Genomic DNA, 17,426 nt, shown 5'->3' with positions numbered 1-17,426 from the left:
GGTGTTAGAGGGGTTAGGATGCTGCCATTATGTTGGTTGCCCAGGCATACATTTTATTACCTCTAAGCTTCTAAGAAATAAATTCATTATTTACAGGGCCAAGCTGTCCTTTGGTTTCTTTTTACTTTAGCATGATCAGTACCAAAGTGTCCTGTAAAATTCCACTACCACAGTACAATGCAATGTAAAATGTGAACTAATATACATTAACAAAGTTAATATATTTTTATGCTACAAAAACTGATTGGTATAATAGTTAGGGAAAGAATATTACATAACAAGAGTAAATGTGAGCCTTGTGGTCAGAATGCACCCGGTTATGGAAATTCAGGGTGAGTAGTAGCTGCAAGGCTTGTCAGCTTTGTGAAAGCTTAAAATCCTGTCTGTTGAACAGCTTCAACTTTGAAGCTGTAGACTGTGAGCAACATGTAATTAAAGAATTTTGGTGTCTTAGGCTTATAAAAAATGAACTACTGACATTTCTTATGCCAAGACAGAACTTCAAAAGTGTCTGAATGCAAAGCAGGTGCACAGTCCTTATTGATCTTGGTGAGATTTGGGAACAGGTTTTCTTAAGACTGCTGCAGAGCTCCTGATCCAGCCCCATGATCACAGAGGCAGTGGTGGAGATCAGAGAGGTCTTGGCCCACTGTGAGCCTCTCTAGAGGGACGGTGATTACCCTGAGACCTGGGAGGAGGGGCAGGGGTCCTCCTTGCCTGCTCCAGGGGGTAAAGGACAGGGCTGGCTTTGCCCTGTTGGTGCAAGAGAAGGCAGTGGCAGCAGCGGCTCTGGGGCTGGCCTTGATGACATCAAGGAACTTCATGCTTAATGCACAGAGTGACCTCAGCCTGGTTTGGGGTTGCTGTGAGGAAGGTGCCGTGAACTGCTGCACACAGATGCTGACAAGCCCATGTTTCTGTCTGCCAGTTGTGTGTTGCTTTAGTCCCTGAATTGACACAAAAGGTAACTTAGTAATAACTGAAATGCTCACTAATTTTAGTAATGCATTTATGTTTGGTAAGGGAAAGTACATAGGTGAAATAGCATTAAGCATAGTATATGATACTTGCAGTCTTCAATTGCAGTCAGGCCCTCCTGAAATTACCGGTAAGAAGAATGGAACAAAAAATTCAAATAAATACATCCAATGACTTTTGATTGCTTGCCGTGTGGATTCAGTACCTTTGCTACATTTTGCAAAACACTTTTCCTCTCCTTCTACTTCACATCCCAGTGTTCCCAGAACTTGTCATTTCTTGGTGGAAGTTTCATGCTTCCATCACCCAGATGTTCTTCTAGCAGCTCTTGTTAGTGTAGCTTGGGTTTCTGCTTACAAACTTCAGGAAGCAGAGCAATGTATTTCAGTTTTCATTTATAAAAAGAATTGCAGACAGAGTGACTTACTTTATTTTTAGTTCTGTGACTTTGCAGCACAAGGAGTATAGTCCAGTGGCTAGGATTGGCCCATGTCACAGAACCATAGGCTGCTGAAGCTGGTGCCCTTTCAGTCCCACCCTCTGCTTCAGAAGGGTCACCCTCTGTAGGTTGCCCAGGACTGTGGTCAGCTGGGTTTTACTTATTTTGAGTTTGTGTAGGTGGTGCTTTTCTGCTTTCTGCAGTGGAATATGAATATGACCAATCTGTAGCAGAAATATCTGAGAGCAGTGACAGGTCTTTGCAAAGGTCTTGGCACTATTATTTGCTTACTTGGATCTCTTGGATACCCTCTAGTTCATCAACTATTCAAAGCCTGTGTTTGCTCTTTTTCTTCTACCTACTGTTTTCCCCCCAGTTCACACAAACTGTGTTGGTTACTAGCAATGGCCTGGGGGAAATTCAGGACCCCTAGACAGCTAATCAATATGATTAAGCAGAAGCTGTCCATTGTTTACATTGTGCATTTATTTATACATTCTAGTTCTACTGCCCATGCTGCTCATGCATTTCTTATTGGTGCCTTTGCTTGTCCTTGCATTTTGCATGCACTTCTCAGAATATGTGATTGGTTACAGTCCAAGTGACTCACAGCTCTCTGGTATCTCCTTCTTGTGGTCTTGGAATTCTGTTTCTTAGCCTCTTTCTTATTTTAGCACAGTTTATGTCTTAGTAACCTTGATGAATTCCAGAGAGCCCTGAGAAGATTCTGATAAGAACAGTTACAAGTGAAATGGCTGGTGCACACTGTAGTCTGAGTGGTTCAGGTACTTTGCTACAGATCTGTCTCTTGAGATCCAGGTATTTGAGATACAGAGGTGAAAGGAAAATAGTGTAGACACTTCTAAAGTATTCTTGAGTCTGCTCATGCTCCTAGGAGCTAGAAATACCTGCTGTATTGTTCTTCATATGCAATACAATATCTGCTTTATTTGTAAGTATTCTTGTTTAGACTAAGAAAATGCTCATAAGCCCAACTGCTCTGGGTGTTCCATAAATCTGTAGGGAGTGCAGCAAATTCTTGCTGACTTTTCCTTCTTGGGCCCTGATAGTACCTTTTGTTCTTTAGCTTTATCTCTTGTTTTATAATTACTTTTTTTCCTGGAACCAGCTGAATCATACTGAGCTTTTCTCCTTTAGACTAAGTTAGTGAACTTCTACTTTAGTTGGACCCACCCTTACCAAAAGTGGAGTGAGTACATTTATAAAAGAAACTGCTTTAAAGACATAGGAAGGTTTGTCATGAACAGTGGAGAAATAATTTTGTTTGATGGGAAAGCTCACATCCAGCACATTAGAGGGCAGATTTTTATTGTAATGAGTTCCATAACCTAAGTTTTGACATTTTTTGCTACCTTACCTCAAAAAAGTAGTGTATATGAAAAGCCTGATACGCTTGCTGCATGCTTGGAAAGCAGAATTTTGGTTTCAGAACAGTAATTCCAGTCAATAAAACCTGATTATATTTTTCTTTTATTGACTCTCAATTTTATTTATTCCTCTGTCAGAGCATTTTTTTATGTGGGCTTGGCAGTGAGCAATCTCATCCTAAATTATTTCTCTGTGAAGTTCATTTGCAAAAATCCCTTAAAATAACAATGTCACTGAGCACATTCTTTTACAAAGGTTTCCTCCTCTTGAGGGAAACCACTGCAGCTGAAGCCATTCTGAGTTCCTGGTCTGAGTTTTATGCTGGCAGTGGGAACTCTTCATGTAGCGTCTTTTCTGCTCCAGGTAAAATTTCAGCTGCACCAGCTTTCTGTAAAGTTGAGTGTATGTGCTTGTTTTTCCATCTGCCTGGAAAGAAACAGGGTTCTTGAAGTATACACAAACCAGTGTGATGTTCATTGTGTTAGTGCTATACCTTTGACTTTGAGACAGATGGTGTTGTCAGTTCCTGATGGTCCCTCCTCTGGGTGCTGCTCTGGTGGAGTGTTTTGAGGAGTGTGTTTTCAACAGATTCTTCTGCCTGCCCTCTTGGAGTTAGACTACCAAATTCTGAGCAGGTGCTGTCTTAGGCATGCCTCCCAAGGACTGTAGCCTGAGAGATGTATGTGCTTGAGAACACAAGCAAACTAGAACTCAGGTTTGAGGAACAGCTATGCCTGTTAAAATTTCTTATGAGTGCTTTGACTTTTTTTTATCTGTCGATACAGAGGTTTCTTGGTGTAGTCTAACCAAAGGAGTAACTTCAGAAGTAACTGGCATTTGTGTCGTAGCACCTTCTAACTTCACAGAGGTTTGTAAAATTGTATTGCAAGTTGATGTAGACTTCAGATAAATGACCTGCTAATATATGGCATTCTCGTGATCTAACAGAGCTTATGGTCTCCATCTGAAATAAGAGATACCAAGTAAAATACCTTCTTGCTTTCTATTCAAGATCTATGCCTACTTATTTTATCCAGGAGATTTTAAGTGTGCTTTGCTTGTGCACCACAATAAAGCCATCAATCACCTCTGTTTCCATGAAAGGGCTTTTCAGAGACCAGGTAGGCCTGTCTCCTTACTTTCTCCTTACTTGGCTGTGAGCAAGGTGGTTTTAGTTCAAATGTTACAGTATAGGAATCACTTCTTAGACTTCAGATTTCAGTCTCCGCTGTAGCAGTTCAGTTGGCACATTTTTTAAATTCTGTTCCAGTTGCTTCCCTATTCCAAAGGGAAAAAAAGAAAGTATCTTACTCTCCTGTCTTTTCTTTAAAAAAAAAAGCATTATTGATGCAGTTACCTGAGAAGGAAAAGGCATTTCAATTTTGACCTTAGTTACATCAAAAGATATCACCAGGTATATAAGCATCTATCATTCCTGATATTAGACTCATGACTTAACTTGGTCTGTCATGTAAGTGAAAGGTGCATTTTGCTTCTAGTTTGATTTTGACGTTTGTTTTTATTCCTCTCTTCAGACTTTGCAGTAGCTGCTTCTGATGCCTCTTTGGTGGTTACACTCTTAGAGGAAAAGCCAGACACATAATGCTTTATGCAGGTATCTTCTGAACTAAGGTAGTTTCTGTTTGGACATAACTTTTGCTCTGACTGGCTTGATCCTCAGTAGGTAGAAGTCTTCCGGCTTCTGTGGGCTGAAGCAGTATACTTAGTTGTCTTTTTCTTGAATGGCTGATAGCTACTTTCAGGCCTTTTTCTTTTTCCATGCTTCAGTGAAGGTAGGGATGGTGAAAAATCAGAAACACCCCAAACAGTTGCTTTAGCTATGCACTTATCTTACAAGGCTCTGCTGTTGATCACACCACCACATTTGTGCTGTGAAATCAGTTTGTGTCATCTATGTCTTGAGTTGGTGTGTTTGCAGTTGGCTGGGTAAGCAGCAGTAACTCTAGCACCTGATTTAATACAATAAGAGACAGTGTTCTTTTCCTAAGGACTGAAAATAGAATCTGATCTCCCTGTAGTGGAGACCCCATGGTGGTGCCAGCTGCCTTTAGCTGTGTTTTAGGAAGTTGAAAAGGTGCTCAAGATCATACATGCTAATATCTTAACCACCTTCATACTGCTAATCCTAGTTAGGAGGAAAGGTAAGTCATACAAACCCATAAAAATTAATTTTTAATGCCAAGGTATTAACTCCATTACATAACTTCCATAATGGCCTTTGTGCTCCGAAGCTTTTCTTCACACTTGAATCTTGTATGCTCTCATGCATTGGAGCTGTCCCCCAACTTATTTTGTGGTTCAGTGGAAAGAAGGGTGGGAAAGAATATGCTGTGGGTGGCACTAAGGAAACATGCAGTAGCAGTGGCAAGAATAAAGTGCATTATTGGCTGCAGGAATGCATGTTCCAACCCTTCAGGTCATCTCTATAGAGCCAGTTTTTAGTGTGGTTCCTTTTTTTTTTTCTGAAAAGACATATGGATAGTGACCTGGAGAAATGGAGAAGAATGTCTGTCTTCAACCCTGACTCAGAATATTCTTCTAGATTGACTCAGGAAGCAGAAAGCATACTTCAAGATTGATCACAGACATGTTTATGACTTTATTAAATGTTGGGTTTGAGTAAGAAAAAGCAGCGTCCTTACTGTTTCTTTTATCGTCTACAGGCCAAGATGACTTTTCCTTAGAAGATGCAGTTTTAGGAGGTAAAAAAGTTTCTTTCACCTGTTGATTTCTTAGTATTACTGCATGACCAAGCATGACAACTTTGCCACGTATGGTTTGTTTAAACCTCAGTGGAACAATTCAGCCATGTGTTTGTCAAGGTGTTGACCACACAGCACTCAAATTTGTCTTTTGAAGACTTAAAGATTTCTCTTTGAAGTGAAATTGTCTTGCTGTATAGATTTGATCTTGTGCATTTTGATGTATAGGCATGTACTTAGATTTGTCCTTTGTCCTTCATGTAGCTTCTGAACTGTGTGTTAAATAGTATTTATTTTTTCCCTAACCATACCTGACAGAAAGTACAAAGAAGCCTCTTGTAACTCAGAAGACACCATCATCAAATAAAGGTGAGATCTAATTGGCTTGTAATGCCTTTTACTGTAAATCAAGTGTAGTATATGTTCCGGTTTGAGATCCTGAATTTTTCAATTTAGTGGCACACAGGGTTGTGATATTTCTATAAAAGACAGCAGTCCCCTAACAGCAAAAGGGTTTCTTCATTTTGGAATCTGCTCTCAGAAATATGTTTTGTGATTTCTCAAAAAAAACTGTGAAAATTACTTCTGTGGGCTTTCAGTCTACATGTTTGGAGCTTGCTCACCTTGAGCTGGCCCTTGACAGGTCCCATCATCTCCAAAAGCAGCAAGTTGCTTGGCAGGTAATGCTGGTAACTTTGTAGGGCTTTTCTGTGACTCTCTGATGAGTAAGCACATCTTTCATTTGTGGAGAAAAGGTTGTGAGGTCCATTTTGTTTATAAAGTAGTCTAAGAGTATATATTTTATATAACATTTAAAACTTCCTTTCTTTCTTTGTAGATGATTTCGACTTGTCTGATGCTTTTGATTTTGGTAAGTATTCTGTTTTCCTGGATACTGCTCAAATGTACCTGGTGCAATGTCTACCTATCCTTTATGACCTAAGTATAATAAGGCACTGAGTTTATTAGGGTAGCAGACTGTTGATAAGAGTAACTGCAGCCTAGTTTTGTTTGTTAATCTTAAGGTTCTGGATCACCAAAACTGTCGGAATTTCAATAATTTCTTAGCCTGCTTCTACTTGTTTCATTGCTGTTTTTTCACTAGATGGCACTGACTCCATAAACTATTACTTATGGAAGTAACTGTTAATTCCAAAGTAATCGCTCCCATTTCAGGAAGTATTTTTAGTAGCACAAGAAACATTAATCTGTTATAAATAATTTGAAGGAAAGTACTTTTTCTAATGTGAAGGTTGTGACAGAACTGTACAGAGATAATTTCTAAGACCTCTTATTTCCTATTTTGTGGCAAGCCAAATGAAATGTCATTGTGGGGACCTATATTCCCTGACCTTTTTCTATTTTACAAGTGAGATACTAGACTTTATATTTTATTAAAACCTGGTAATTTTAAAAAAGAAAGCAGCCAAGTGTTGCATTTACATTGCTGTACAATTATATTTCCTGAGCCTCGTACCTTCTCTCGATGGTTTTCCCATGGCAGATCTTCCCAGCAGTGGTGTTGCTGCTTCTCGGTCAGGGCTCCTCTCCCAGGCTCCTCTCCCCTGGCTCTCCCTGACCACCCCACCCCCTTTTATCTCGGTTACCTGCATGGGCTACAGCTGCTGCCCAATCAAGGACATCACAGCTGCAGCCCATTTACAATGACTAGAACCAGGGCGGGGTCACTAATACAATAGAGAGATCTTCAACTGCCATACACACAATACATAAGTTAACTCAGGCCCCCAGATACACATTCACTCAGCCCCCTACATTTCCCCCTTTACTTTTACTTACTTTACAATTACAATATGTATATCTGTCCCAGCTCCCAGGCTGCCACAGCTCGCAGCTGTCTTTTCTTCTGTTCCAGCTCTCAGGCTGCCACAGCTCATACATAGAATATATACATATCCTCCTTTTTTTTCCTTTTTTTTTTTTCTCTTTTTTCTCTTTTTTTTTTCTTTTTTTTTCTTTTTTTTTTTCCTTTTTTTTTCTCTTTTTTCTTTTTTTTTCTTTGTTTTTTCCTTTTTTTTTTCTTTTTTTTTTCTTTTTTTTTTTCTTTTTTCCTTTTACTTCAGCTGTCCTGAATACATACTTTACAGTCCCAGCTCTCGGCTGTCCTTTCTTCTGGAGTCTCAGCTCTCGGCTGTCCTTTCTTCTGTCCCAGCTCTCTGGCTGCCACAGCTCGCAGCTGTCTTTACTTCTCGAGTCCCAGCTCTCTGCTGTCCTTTCTTCTGTCCCAGCTCTCTGGCTGCCACAGCTCGCAGCTGTCCTATCTTCTGGAGTCCCAGCTCTCTGGCTGCCCTTTCTTCTGTCCCAGCTCTCTGGCTGCCACAGCTCGCAGCTGTCCTATCTTCTGGAGTCCCAGCTCTCTGGCTGCCACAGCTTGCAGCTGTCCGGGGGATTCCATACCTTCTTTCCTTGGCTGCATGTTCGAATCACGTCGGGGTCACCAGATGTTGCATTTACATTGCTGTACAATTATATTTCCTGAGCCTCGTACCTTCTCTCGATGGTTTTCCCATGGCAGATCTTCCCAGCAGTGGTGTTGCTGCTTCTCGGTCAGGGCTCCTCTCCCAGGCTCCTCTCCCCTGGCTCTCCCTGACCACCCCACCCCCTTTTATCTCGGTTACCTGCATGGGCTACAGCTGCTGCCCAATCAAGGACATCACAGCTGCAGCCCATTTACAATGACTAGAACCAGGGCGGGGTCACTAATACAATAGAGAGATCTTCAACTGCCATACACACAATACATAAGTTAACTCAGGCCCCCAGATACACATTCACTCAGCCCCCTACATTTCCCCCTTTACTTTTACTTACTTTACAATTACAATATGTATATCTGTCCCAGCTCCCAGGCTGCCACAGCTCGCAGCTGTCTTTTCTTCTGTTCCAGCTCTCAGGCTGCCACAGCTCATACATAGAATATATACATATCCTCCTTTTTTTTCCTTTTTTTTTTTTTCTCTTTTTTCTCTTTTTTTTTTCTTTTTTTTTCTTTTTTTTTTTTTCCTTTTTTTTTTCTCTTTTTTCTTTTTTTTTCTTTGTTTTTTCCTTTTTTTTTTCTTTTTTTTTTCTTTTTTTTTTTCTTTTTTCCTTTTACTTCAGCTGTCCTGAATACATACTTTACAGTCCCAGCTCTCGGCTGTCCTTTCTTCTGGAGTCTCAGCTCTCGGCTGTCCTTTCTTCTGTCCCAGCTCTCTGGCTGCCACAGCTCGCAGCTGTCTTTACTTCTCGAGTCCCAGCTCTCTGCTGTCCTTTCTTCTGTCCCAGCTCTCTGGCTGCCACAGCTCGCAGCTGTCCTATCTTCTGGAGTCCCAGCTCTCTGGCTGCCCTTTCTTCTGTCCCAGCTCTCTGGCTGCCACAGCTCGCAGCTGTCCTATCTTCTGGAGTCCCAGCTCTCTGGCTGCCACAGCTTGCAGCTGTCCGGGGGATTCCATACCTTCTTTCCTTGGCTGCATGTTCGAATCACGTCGGGGTCACCAGATGTTGCATTTACATTGCTGTACAATTATATTTCCTGAGCCTCGTACCTTCTCTCGATGGTTTTCCCATGGCAGATCTTCCCAGCAGTGGTGTTGCTGCTTCTCGGTCAGGGCTCCTCTCCCAGGCTCCTCTCCCCTGGCTCTCCCTGACCACCCCACCCCCTTTTATCTCGGTTACCTGCATGGGCTACAGCTGCTGCCCAATCAAGGACATCACAGCTGCAGCCCATTTACAATGACTAGAACCAGGGCGGGGTCACTAATACAATAGAGAGATCTTCAACTGCCATACACACAATACATAAGTTAACTCAGGCCCCCAGATACACATTCACTCAGCCCCCTACAGCCAAGTAACCTGTACCTGCTAGAATAATTAAAAGAAACTCAGCCTTTGAAATCAGATGTGCAAACTAAAATGCTGCATAAGACTTAATGAGTTTTTCTGTGTATGTTCCATCCTATCAAGGATCTGACATGCTGGTTAATGTAGCAAGAAAACCCTTATTGGCATTAAAACATAGTTTCTTTAGCTAAAATAGCCAAAGAAATACAGCATTGGCTAATGAAAAGAAAATTACATGGGGAAGTTTTGATATAATATTTTAGGTCAGATCATCTTTCAATTTCACTCCATGCTCTGCTTTTGGTTTCTTCACACTAGTAATTTTGCTCAATTTATTCTAACTCTTACTTGTCTACATACAGGTGATCCCAAGCCACAACCTCCTGCAAATCCTAGAGAGACTGGTAAGACTGATCTAACAGGAATTTCTGAACAGTAAAAGAGTATTTGTTAATCTCTCCTAGTCCCTTTGAACATAACTGTGTTATAGTCTGGTTTTGTTATCTTAACATTTTTTTTTCTCCTAAATCTCTCTTCTGTTTTTAGATAACCCCAAGAAAGATCCACCTAAAGAATCTGGTAAGGCTTCTAGCACAAACTCTTGGTTTTACTGTCTCAGTTACACTTCCAGTAATTGATCCTTGTTAATTGCCTGCTGTGGATGTCAGGTGTGGCATACATCAAACACTGAAGACTGAGAAAAAGTTGTCTTGCAAATAAGCTTTGCACCAGTCTTGAAATTCCATAACAAACCTGTTGAGTCACTTTCACTTAAAAATAGGATGATGTGGGGAAGAGGCAGGATAAGACTCTGTGTGCATCTGCTTGGGGCAATGCTGTACTTGGCTGCCTGTGGTTAAGCATCCATGTATTGCATTGAGTTCTTTCTTCTCTACAAACTGAATCCCTTCTAGTCATGCTCAAAATTAAGTAGCAGCTGCCTGTGATCTTTATTCTTAAAGGATCTAAATTAAAGGGAAAGCTCTAAGTTAAAGGGTTGCCTTTTTTTTTTTTTTTTTGTTTTATTTAAAGACTCCATTAAGAAATACAGCTCTTTGTGTTTGAAAGATAGGTTTTAAATACATGTCCTTTCCTGCATGTTCTGCTTTAGAGGTCCTCCCTATCTTTGCCTAACCTAGAAAAAAAAAACAGATTCAGAAGGATGCAGGTGTGATGATGCCATTATTCACACACATGGTGGTAAAGAGCCCTGGAATGCAAGTCTCAGTTCTTGTTCTTTCACCTGATGTGCAGTAGATAACTTGGATTTGATTCTTGCATGCCTCAATACAGTGCTTTTGGCACCCAACTAAAACATCCTCTGATGCAATACTTTTAGTTTTTCTGCCTGAAAAAACTGATTTGCATTGTGTAAACTAAATATTCATTGGGCAGCATTGGGAAGGAGGAGAAGGTGCCATGAGGGAGACAGGAAGGCTCCATGAGGTAGGGTTCATACGGAAATGAAGAGGGACTACTCCAATGTCCTGCAGTAAATCAGAGAATGGAATTACACTTGGACTGTTTGAGACTTAAGAGACTCAACTCTGAAGAATCATTCACAGTTGCAGCCTTGAAAGTTAATGGTCCTTTTCTGTCCACATTGTTTCTTTGCTTTCACAGGACAGTGAATTTGGGCTTTTAGAGTTAAGCAGCTTATGAGGCTCCATGCTTGCTTACCCTGATTTATGCAGTGCTGCCTGCTCTTGGACAATGACTTCTCTCAGTTGTTGGAAGTCCAGAGAGAGGAGTGCTGCTGTCAGACTCTGTAGTGCTGGGCTGAAGGGACTTGACATTGTGAGGTCTTTTTCAAAGGTTAAATGCTCTGACTCTAGTGCTGAGCCTAAAGCCACCACAATTTCAGTTGAATGGTCTTGAGAAAATTTCCATGTTATTATATATGCCTTGATGTATCTTATTCACCAAACTTAAAACTTGGTAATGTTATTTGTATTATTTTATAGACAAATTTGATGATTTAGATCTATTGGATGGCGGTTTACCAAGAGAAGGAGGAAGTGATGGCAGTGGCAGCAATGGTAAGATAGCAGCTTGTGCTTCCTATTGTTTCTGTGCCTACCTGAGCTTTTGATTAAAGCCGGCTCACAAGCTGGTTAGACAATTAGAGACCTGGTTAGAGCTGGTTAGCTCTAATTTGTAATGCATTTGGTTCTGGTATCTGAAACTGAAGAGCATATTTTTGAGTTCAAAAGTAATGTGTTCTGTCTCTGCCAGAAAAAAAGCCCCAAATACTTCAGGGGTAAAACTTATCTAGAGCAAACATTTTCAGTGATTTTTTACTGTTATGCTAAGAAATATGGCTTCTAAAACTGAAATGTGAATGCACTGCTTACTTCAAAATTGACCATTAATGTAGTTTTTAAGGTCATCCAAGTGCTATTTTTGATCTTCTATGACATACTCTTAGTTTTTTTAGTTATTGTGGGTAGGAAGCCTAGGAGTGGGCCAGAAGAGGGTCCACCTTATGTTCTCAAAGATTTCCTTTGTTCCACAGGAAGAACTGTCATTTACACTTCCAAGTGATGCTTAGCCTTCACTTCTTTACTGTGGTGGTAGTGAGGCAGGTGAGGAAGTGAGAAGTGGTAGATGTTCCATCTCTGGAAGTGTTCAAGACTAGACTGGATGGAGCTCTGAAGCTCTGAGCAGAAGGTGTGCTTAGTGGAAGGTGTCCCTGCCCATGGCAGAGGAGTTGAAGCTTGGTGATCACTAAGGTCCCTTCACCACCGTATGATTCTATACTCTGAACAGTATAAAACCATTTCATAGCTTGCCACACTTTTTTGGTAATTTGCTATGCCTAAAATTACTGCTTTACTGCAATTTTAGTATTTCCAAGTCAGAATTAGTTTTAAGTATCTTGATGGGGTTTGGGATATGCTAGTGTTTACTCGACTTCTCTGAAGAGCTGTCCTAGGTGGAGACTATTGATGCCACTGTTTTGGGTAGCTTCCTCCTTCCAAGGTGCCTTTGGGGCAGTACTTGAAGATTGGAAGGGCGAAGAAACATCTGTGGAGACTTGTGTAGTGGTTTCATCTGCACAGGTTCCTGCCTCAGTGGTACGAGCTGCACAGTGACAAATTTAGAGTTAGCATTTATAGAACTTCTGGCTTGCTTGTGAAGAGAATTGCAAAGGTTGATGAGGCTGGGATTTTAGGAAAAGATGGGTCTGTGGAAATACAGCTGAATGTTACTCTGAAATTATATGAGTTCTCTGTGGTGGTGCACAGGTTTATTAAACTAGATTTCACAAATGTTATTAGCTCATTTTGTAGAAGTGCTGAGCACTCAGGGCTGGAGTTGGCACTGCTCTGAGCCATGCTTTGAAAACAGAAAGTTTCAGCACCAATTTAACACTGTATGGATATAATAGATGGCTTGTATTTTTGGATAATTAATTGACAAAATGTTTGTCAATTATGATGTAAGTGTTCTTTAGACATATAAAATGTAAACTCTCCATTTATTTTTACAGAACGGAAAGGTCCAGCTCCAAATAGTGACCAAGAAAGCGAAGGTAAGTGCCTGAGTGTGTGTGTATGATGTGTTTAGATGTATGAAGCTTGTTTTCTTGGGGTTTCTGATTGCTAATCTTCTGCTAGAATGGTCACTACTGGGAGTGGGTTACAATTAAAAAGCTTTTGTGCAATCTGGAATTCTTTTAAGCTCTGCTTCCATAGCCCTTTAACATTTCTATGTTAAAAATGATTCCCAAGTGTTAAGGTCTCAGAGATGCTGGTGCAGTGACTGCATGCATACAAAGTAGATATGGCAATGAAGGATTTGCTTTTTTAATTAGTGAAACTTAAAACAGGCATGCTTAAGTTCTTCAACAATGGGCACTGCTAAGAAATCAGTGGTTGTAAAATGAGAGGATTCATTTTTCATTGTGCACAGCGTTGATTATTACAATTTCATGTAATTTCAGTTTAATGTTTTTTTGGAAGTGTTCACAGTATTTACTTTGAGACAATATTTTGATGTGGCTTTCAGCTCTGAAAAATGTTTATAAACATCTCTGTTTTTTTCAGGTTCTCAGGGAGTATTAGCTGGAATTTTAAGTGCTGTGGGTGCTACTGTAGTTGCATCAGTAGGTAGTTTCATTGCTTACCAGAAGAAGAAACTCTGTTTCAAGCAAAGTGGTAAGAGTTCCAAATTAGTTTTGGTTCTTACTGTCAGGAGAGAGGCATTTTTGTATTTATATATGAACTATGAATTGATCCTATGCATAAAGTAGTTGTAATACCCCAGTGAATTTATGTTCACAGGGGGTAACCTTTCCTACTAGTCATCTAAGACTGAAAATTTCTTGCCCAAAAACTAGGAAGACTCAAAGCTTTACATTTCCTAAAATAAAAGCACTTCTGGCTAAAATTAAGTAGGAGAGACTGCAAAGAATACTTTTTAAGGAGAATCAAGTGAACGTTAGGATTAGAGATTTTTCATGTTGAAAAATACTTGGTAGTTTCTAATTTTGTAAATTTTGGCTTTGTGTCTTCACAAGATGCTTGCCTACTTATTAGTTTTATGACAGCTTACCCCAGTATTCATCCCCATATTAATCTGCAGTGATATACTGCTTGCTTCCTTTCCACCTAAATAAGATACAATTTGGATAAGAAAACTTTGGGAGTACTGTGGGTGATAGGATGGGCAGAAGCTTTGGTTTTGTCTGTTTCAGTCTTTCTGACTGTTTAGTGAAGGGATAGAGCAGTCATTCAGCCAGGCACTGCTGTTTTGTAACTTGGTAAATTTGGAAACCAAAAAAGATCTCTACCATGTATGTTAAAATTAATGTGTAGACGAAACAGGGCAACTCAACTACTGTCAGTAGCCCACTTTTTCATTCCTGTTTCTTCTCTCAAATTATCTCTATTTATCAAGAACCTCAAATATAAGGGAATTTGAATGCTAAATATCTGTTTTTTTTCCCAGCAGATGAAGAGAATGTGAATATGGATAGCCACAGGGGAGCACAATCTGAGCCACCTGGTAAGACAAGAATCTAGATGGAAGATCAGCTCTTTGCTGGGGATCCTATAAAATGTACTTTATTGACCATACTAGAGAAGATGAATTGTGCTGTTTTGTTAAAAAAGAAACAATTAACAATTTTGGGAGAATATGAGCTGACAGTGTGCCTAGGTAGCCAGGAAGGCCAGTGCCATCCTGGGCTGTATCAGCAATAGTGTGGCCACCAGGACCAGGGCTGTGATTGTCCCCTCGTACTTGGCTCTGGTGAGGCCACAGCTTGAGTGCTGTGTCCAGTTCTGAGCCCTTCACTTCAAGAAGGACACTGAGGTGCTGCAGCATGTCCAGAGAAGGGCAGTGGATCTGGGGAAGGGCTGTGAGGAGTGACTGGGGGAGTTAGAGATATTTAGCCTGGAGAAAAGAAGGCTCAGGGGTCACCTTTTCACTCTCTACAGCCACCTGAAAGGAGGTTGTAGCCGGGTGTGTGTCAGTCACTTCTCCCAGGTAACAAGTGATAGGACAAGAGGAAATGGCCTCAAACTTTGCCAGAGGAGGCTTAGATTGGATATTTGGAAAAATTTCTTCATGAAGAGGTTTGTCAAGCATTGGAACAGGCTGCTCAGAAACTCTTCAGGAAAGCACAAGAGTTGTCATCCATGGAGGTATTTAAAAGATATATAGATATGGCACATAGGGACAAGGTTTAGTGGCGGACTTGGCAGTCTTGGGGTAGGAGTTAAAATGGATGATCTAAAAGGTCTTTTCCAACATAAATGGTTCTCTGATTCTATGGTTTTACCATGATGACAAACTTAGAACTGAATCAAGCATTCATTGCCACTTTTCTTGAGCTTTTTATTGAACAGATTTGTTTATTGCCTTGAGAGTGCATTGAAATGCAGCAGCTTAGAGAAAGTGAAGAATTGAATTTTCTTTGCAAAAGCATCATTAGAGGCAATTGTGAAAACACAAGCCTGCTCCATCGGTGTGATGTATAACTGCAGTTGGAAGCTTATCAGTACATATTTTTTCTGATTAGAATCTGAAATGTTTTCCAACTATAAACTGATACATAACACTGGAAGAACGTATAGTAAAAAAATTGTGATATTTGGACAGTGATGAAACTACACTGGAAACAAAGAGGACTGAACTCACTAGCATGTTGTAATTAAAGCATTCTCTGTTGTGAACGTAGAGTGATTCTTGTATGGAAGAACCATCACATGATTAGTCTTTCTACAAAGGTGAGTGAAGCAGTCCAGCTGGAGAAGGACAGTCCTTCTCGGACGGCCTGGCTGGCTGTCCAGCACCGCTGGCGGTAGGGGAGCACTATCCTGATCTCTGTGGTTCAGGACAGAACCTGAGGCAAACGCTCTGTGCTATGACAGCAGCGTTACCTTGTGGTAGGACGTGGCTGGGCTTATGGCTACAGTCTGCAGAAATAAGAGAGCGCTCTCCAGCTGGGGGGAATGCAGTTTTATTGGGTCCCGGGGAACCGACAGCCAAAGAGGCAGAACCGGAAGTTAAAATAGCTTATACAGAGGGAAGGACACAGGGGAGGAGTCAGTCCTTGGACAAATAGGGTTTCAGAGGGGAGTGGGATACAAAAGATTGACTTAGGGAGAACACCAATGGGGATAACTTGAGGGTGGGGCCTGGCCCCTGAGCCAATCAGTTGACACTCTAGCTGGAAGTTTCTAGAGAGTTCTAGAGAGAAGGGTGGGGGCGCTGAGTGACGACAGGGCACCAGGGAGGGATTTGAGAAAGGGTACATTAATCTCCAAGGCAACTAGGGAGGAGTTGGGATAACTGGCAGCACAAGGGAGGGAAGGGGGAACTAGGGCAGAACCATTACATGATAGGGGGGAACAGAACAGTTCAACTTACACAGACACAACACAACAGGTTAGAGCTGTGGAAGGATCTCATTTAAAGCAGCAAACACTGAGAACCTCACCCTTCCACCTATGGTTGTGTAGGGGATTTGGATGATGGAGCAGGTGATAAGCTCCAGGAATCCATGGACAGAGCTGGAGGAAATGGTGTAGGGGAAAACTTGGCCTTGTGCCTGGTCAATAAAGGAAGAAGCACCATAACCTCATGCTGAAGTTCATTGGTTTTGAAGTACTGAGTATTAAAATCTCAAAGCAAGATATATATTTGCAGTATATTCTTCTGTGAGTTTAAACTTAAGCCTGCAGAACTATTTCTGGGTTTTTTTATAATTGAAAAATAATTATGCCTTAATTCTCTTGGGTATTTCATCAGTTTGTTATAAACTTCCACCTGATTCATTATCTTCTTTATAAACACTTTAAGCTGTTAAATGTATAAAACTCTCAAGTACAAAACATTTTCTTGTGACTGGCTGTAAGCACTGAAGGGACTCAGGTATCCTCAATTCAGCTGTGCATTAGGGAAGCAAGTAGCATCATTCAAACTCCTCTACCAAAGGCAGTTAAAATATGAGCTGTAGTTGGGTTATGCTAAATTTGTGGCCAAGATTCACCAGAACTCAAAAGGGAAATGCATCAGATGATGCATCTCTTATTTTAACCAGCAAAGTCACACTTGGGATGTTGTCAAATATGGTTACTTCTGCCTATTGATCTAATCTAATATTGATGTCATATTATGTCCCAGATTTCATACCTCTGTTATATTTTGCAGACAAGCATGGTCATGTGTTGAACTAAGGGACTGGGCAGCCATGGTCATCATGGTGCTGCTCCTGATCTGAGTTCTGGGAGTCAGCACATGTTAGGTCTGCTTCTGGTAATAGATGTGCCTCCATGGCTTCCAGTTAGAAGCAGTCTCTCATTAAGCCAGGTCAAATGGCATAGCAGAATAGATCTGCTATCTGTGTTTTTAAAATCTTGTGTAAACCTATCTTTGACTTCCTGAACCTAGGAGCTTACTTTGAGTAGCTTGCTTTTTGTATGAGCAGCCTGTTTGCATCTGCAGGACCTGCCAGCCTGAACTGAGTGCTGGGTTACAGTGCAAGTGTAGATAGCTTCCCTGTATGCAGTAGGATGTGGTTATTTGTATGAGAAATCTGGGTG

The 17,426-nt window shown here is 40.9% G+C and overlaps 1 protein-coding gene across 1 annotated transcript in view; it reads left to right on the top strand.

Annotated features, from left to right (window-relative positions):
* Positions 1-17,426, top strand: part of CD99 (CD99 molecule (Xg blood group)) — a 32,541-nt gene that overhangs the window by 13,223 nt on the left and 1,892 nt on the right. Inside the window, exons 3-11 of the mRNA XM_063150342.1 lie at positions 5,491-5,529; positions 5,848-5,898; positions 6,368-6,400; positions 9,735-9,776; positions 9,919-9,951; positions 11,337-11,411; positions 12,866-12,907; positions 13,422-13,532; positions 14,329-14,382. Coding sequence (XP_063006412.1) covers positions 5,491-5,529; positions 5,848-5,898; positions 6,368-6,400; positions 9,735-9,776; positions 9,919-9,951; positions 11,337-11,411; positions 12,866-12,907; positions 13,422-13,532; positions 14,329-14,382 — 480 coding nt within the window. The remainder of the gene's footprint in view (positions 1-5,490; positions 5,530-5,847; positions 5,899-6,367; positions 6,401-9,734; positions 9,777-9,918; positions 9,952-11,336; positions 11,412-12,865; positions 12,908-13,421; positions 13,533-14,328; positions 14,383-17,426) is intronic.

Source organism: Melospiza melodia, chromosome 2, assembly GCF_035770615.1.
Source record: "Melospiza melodia melodia isolate bMelMel2 chromosome 2, bMelMel2.pri, whole genome shotgun sequence".
NCBI lineage: Eukaryota > Metazoa > Chordata > Aves > Passeriformes > Passerellidae > Melospiza > Melospiza melodia.
The sequence above is the reverse complement of the archived record's forward strand: the minus strand, read 5'-3'. Positions and strand labels throughout refer to the sequence as shown.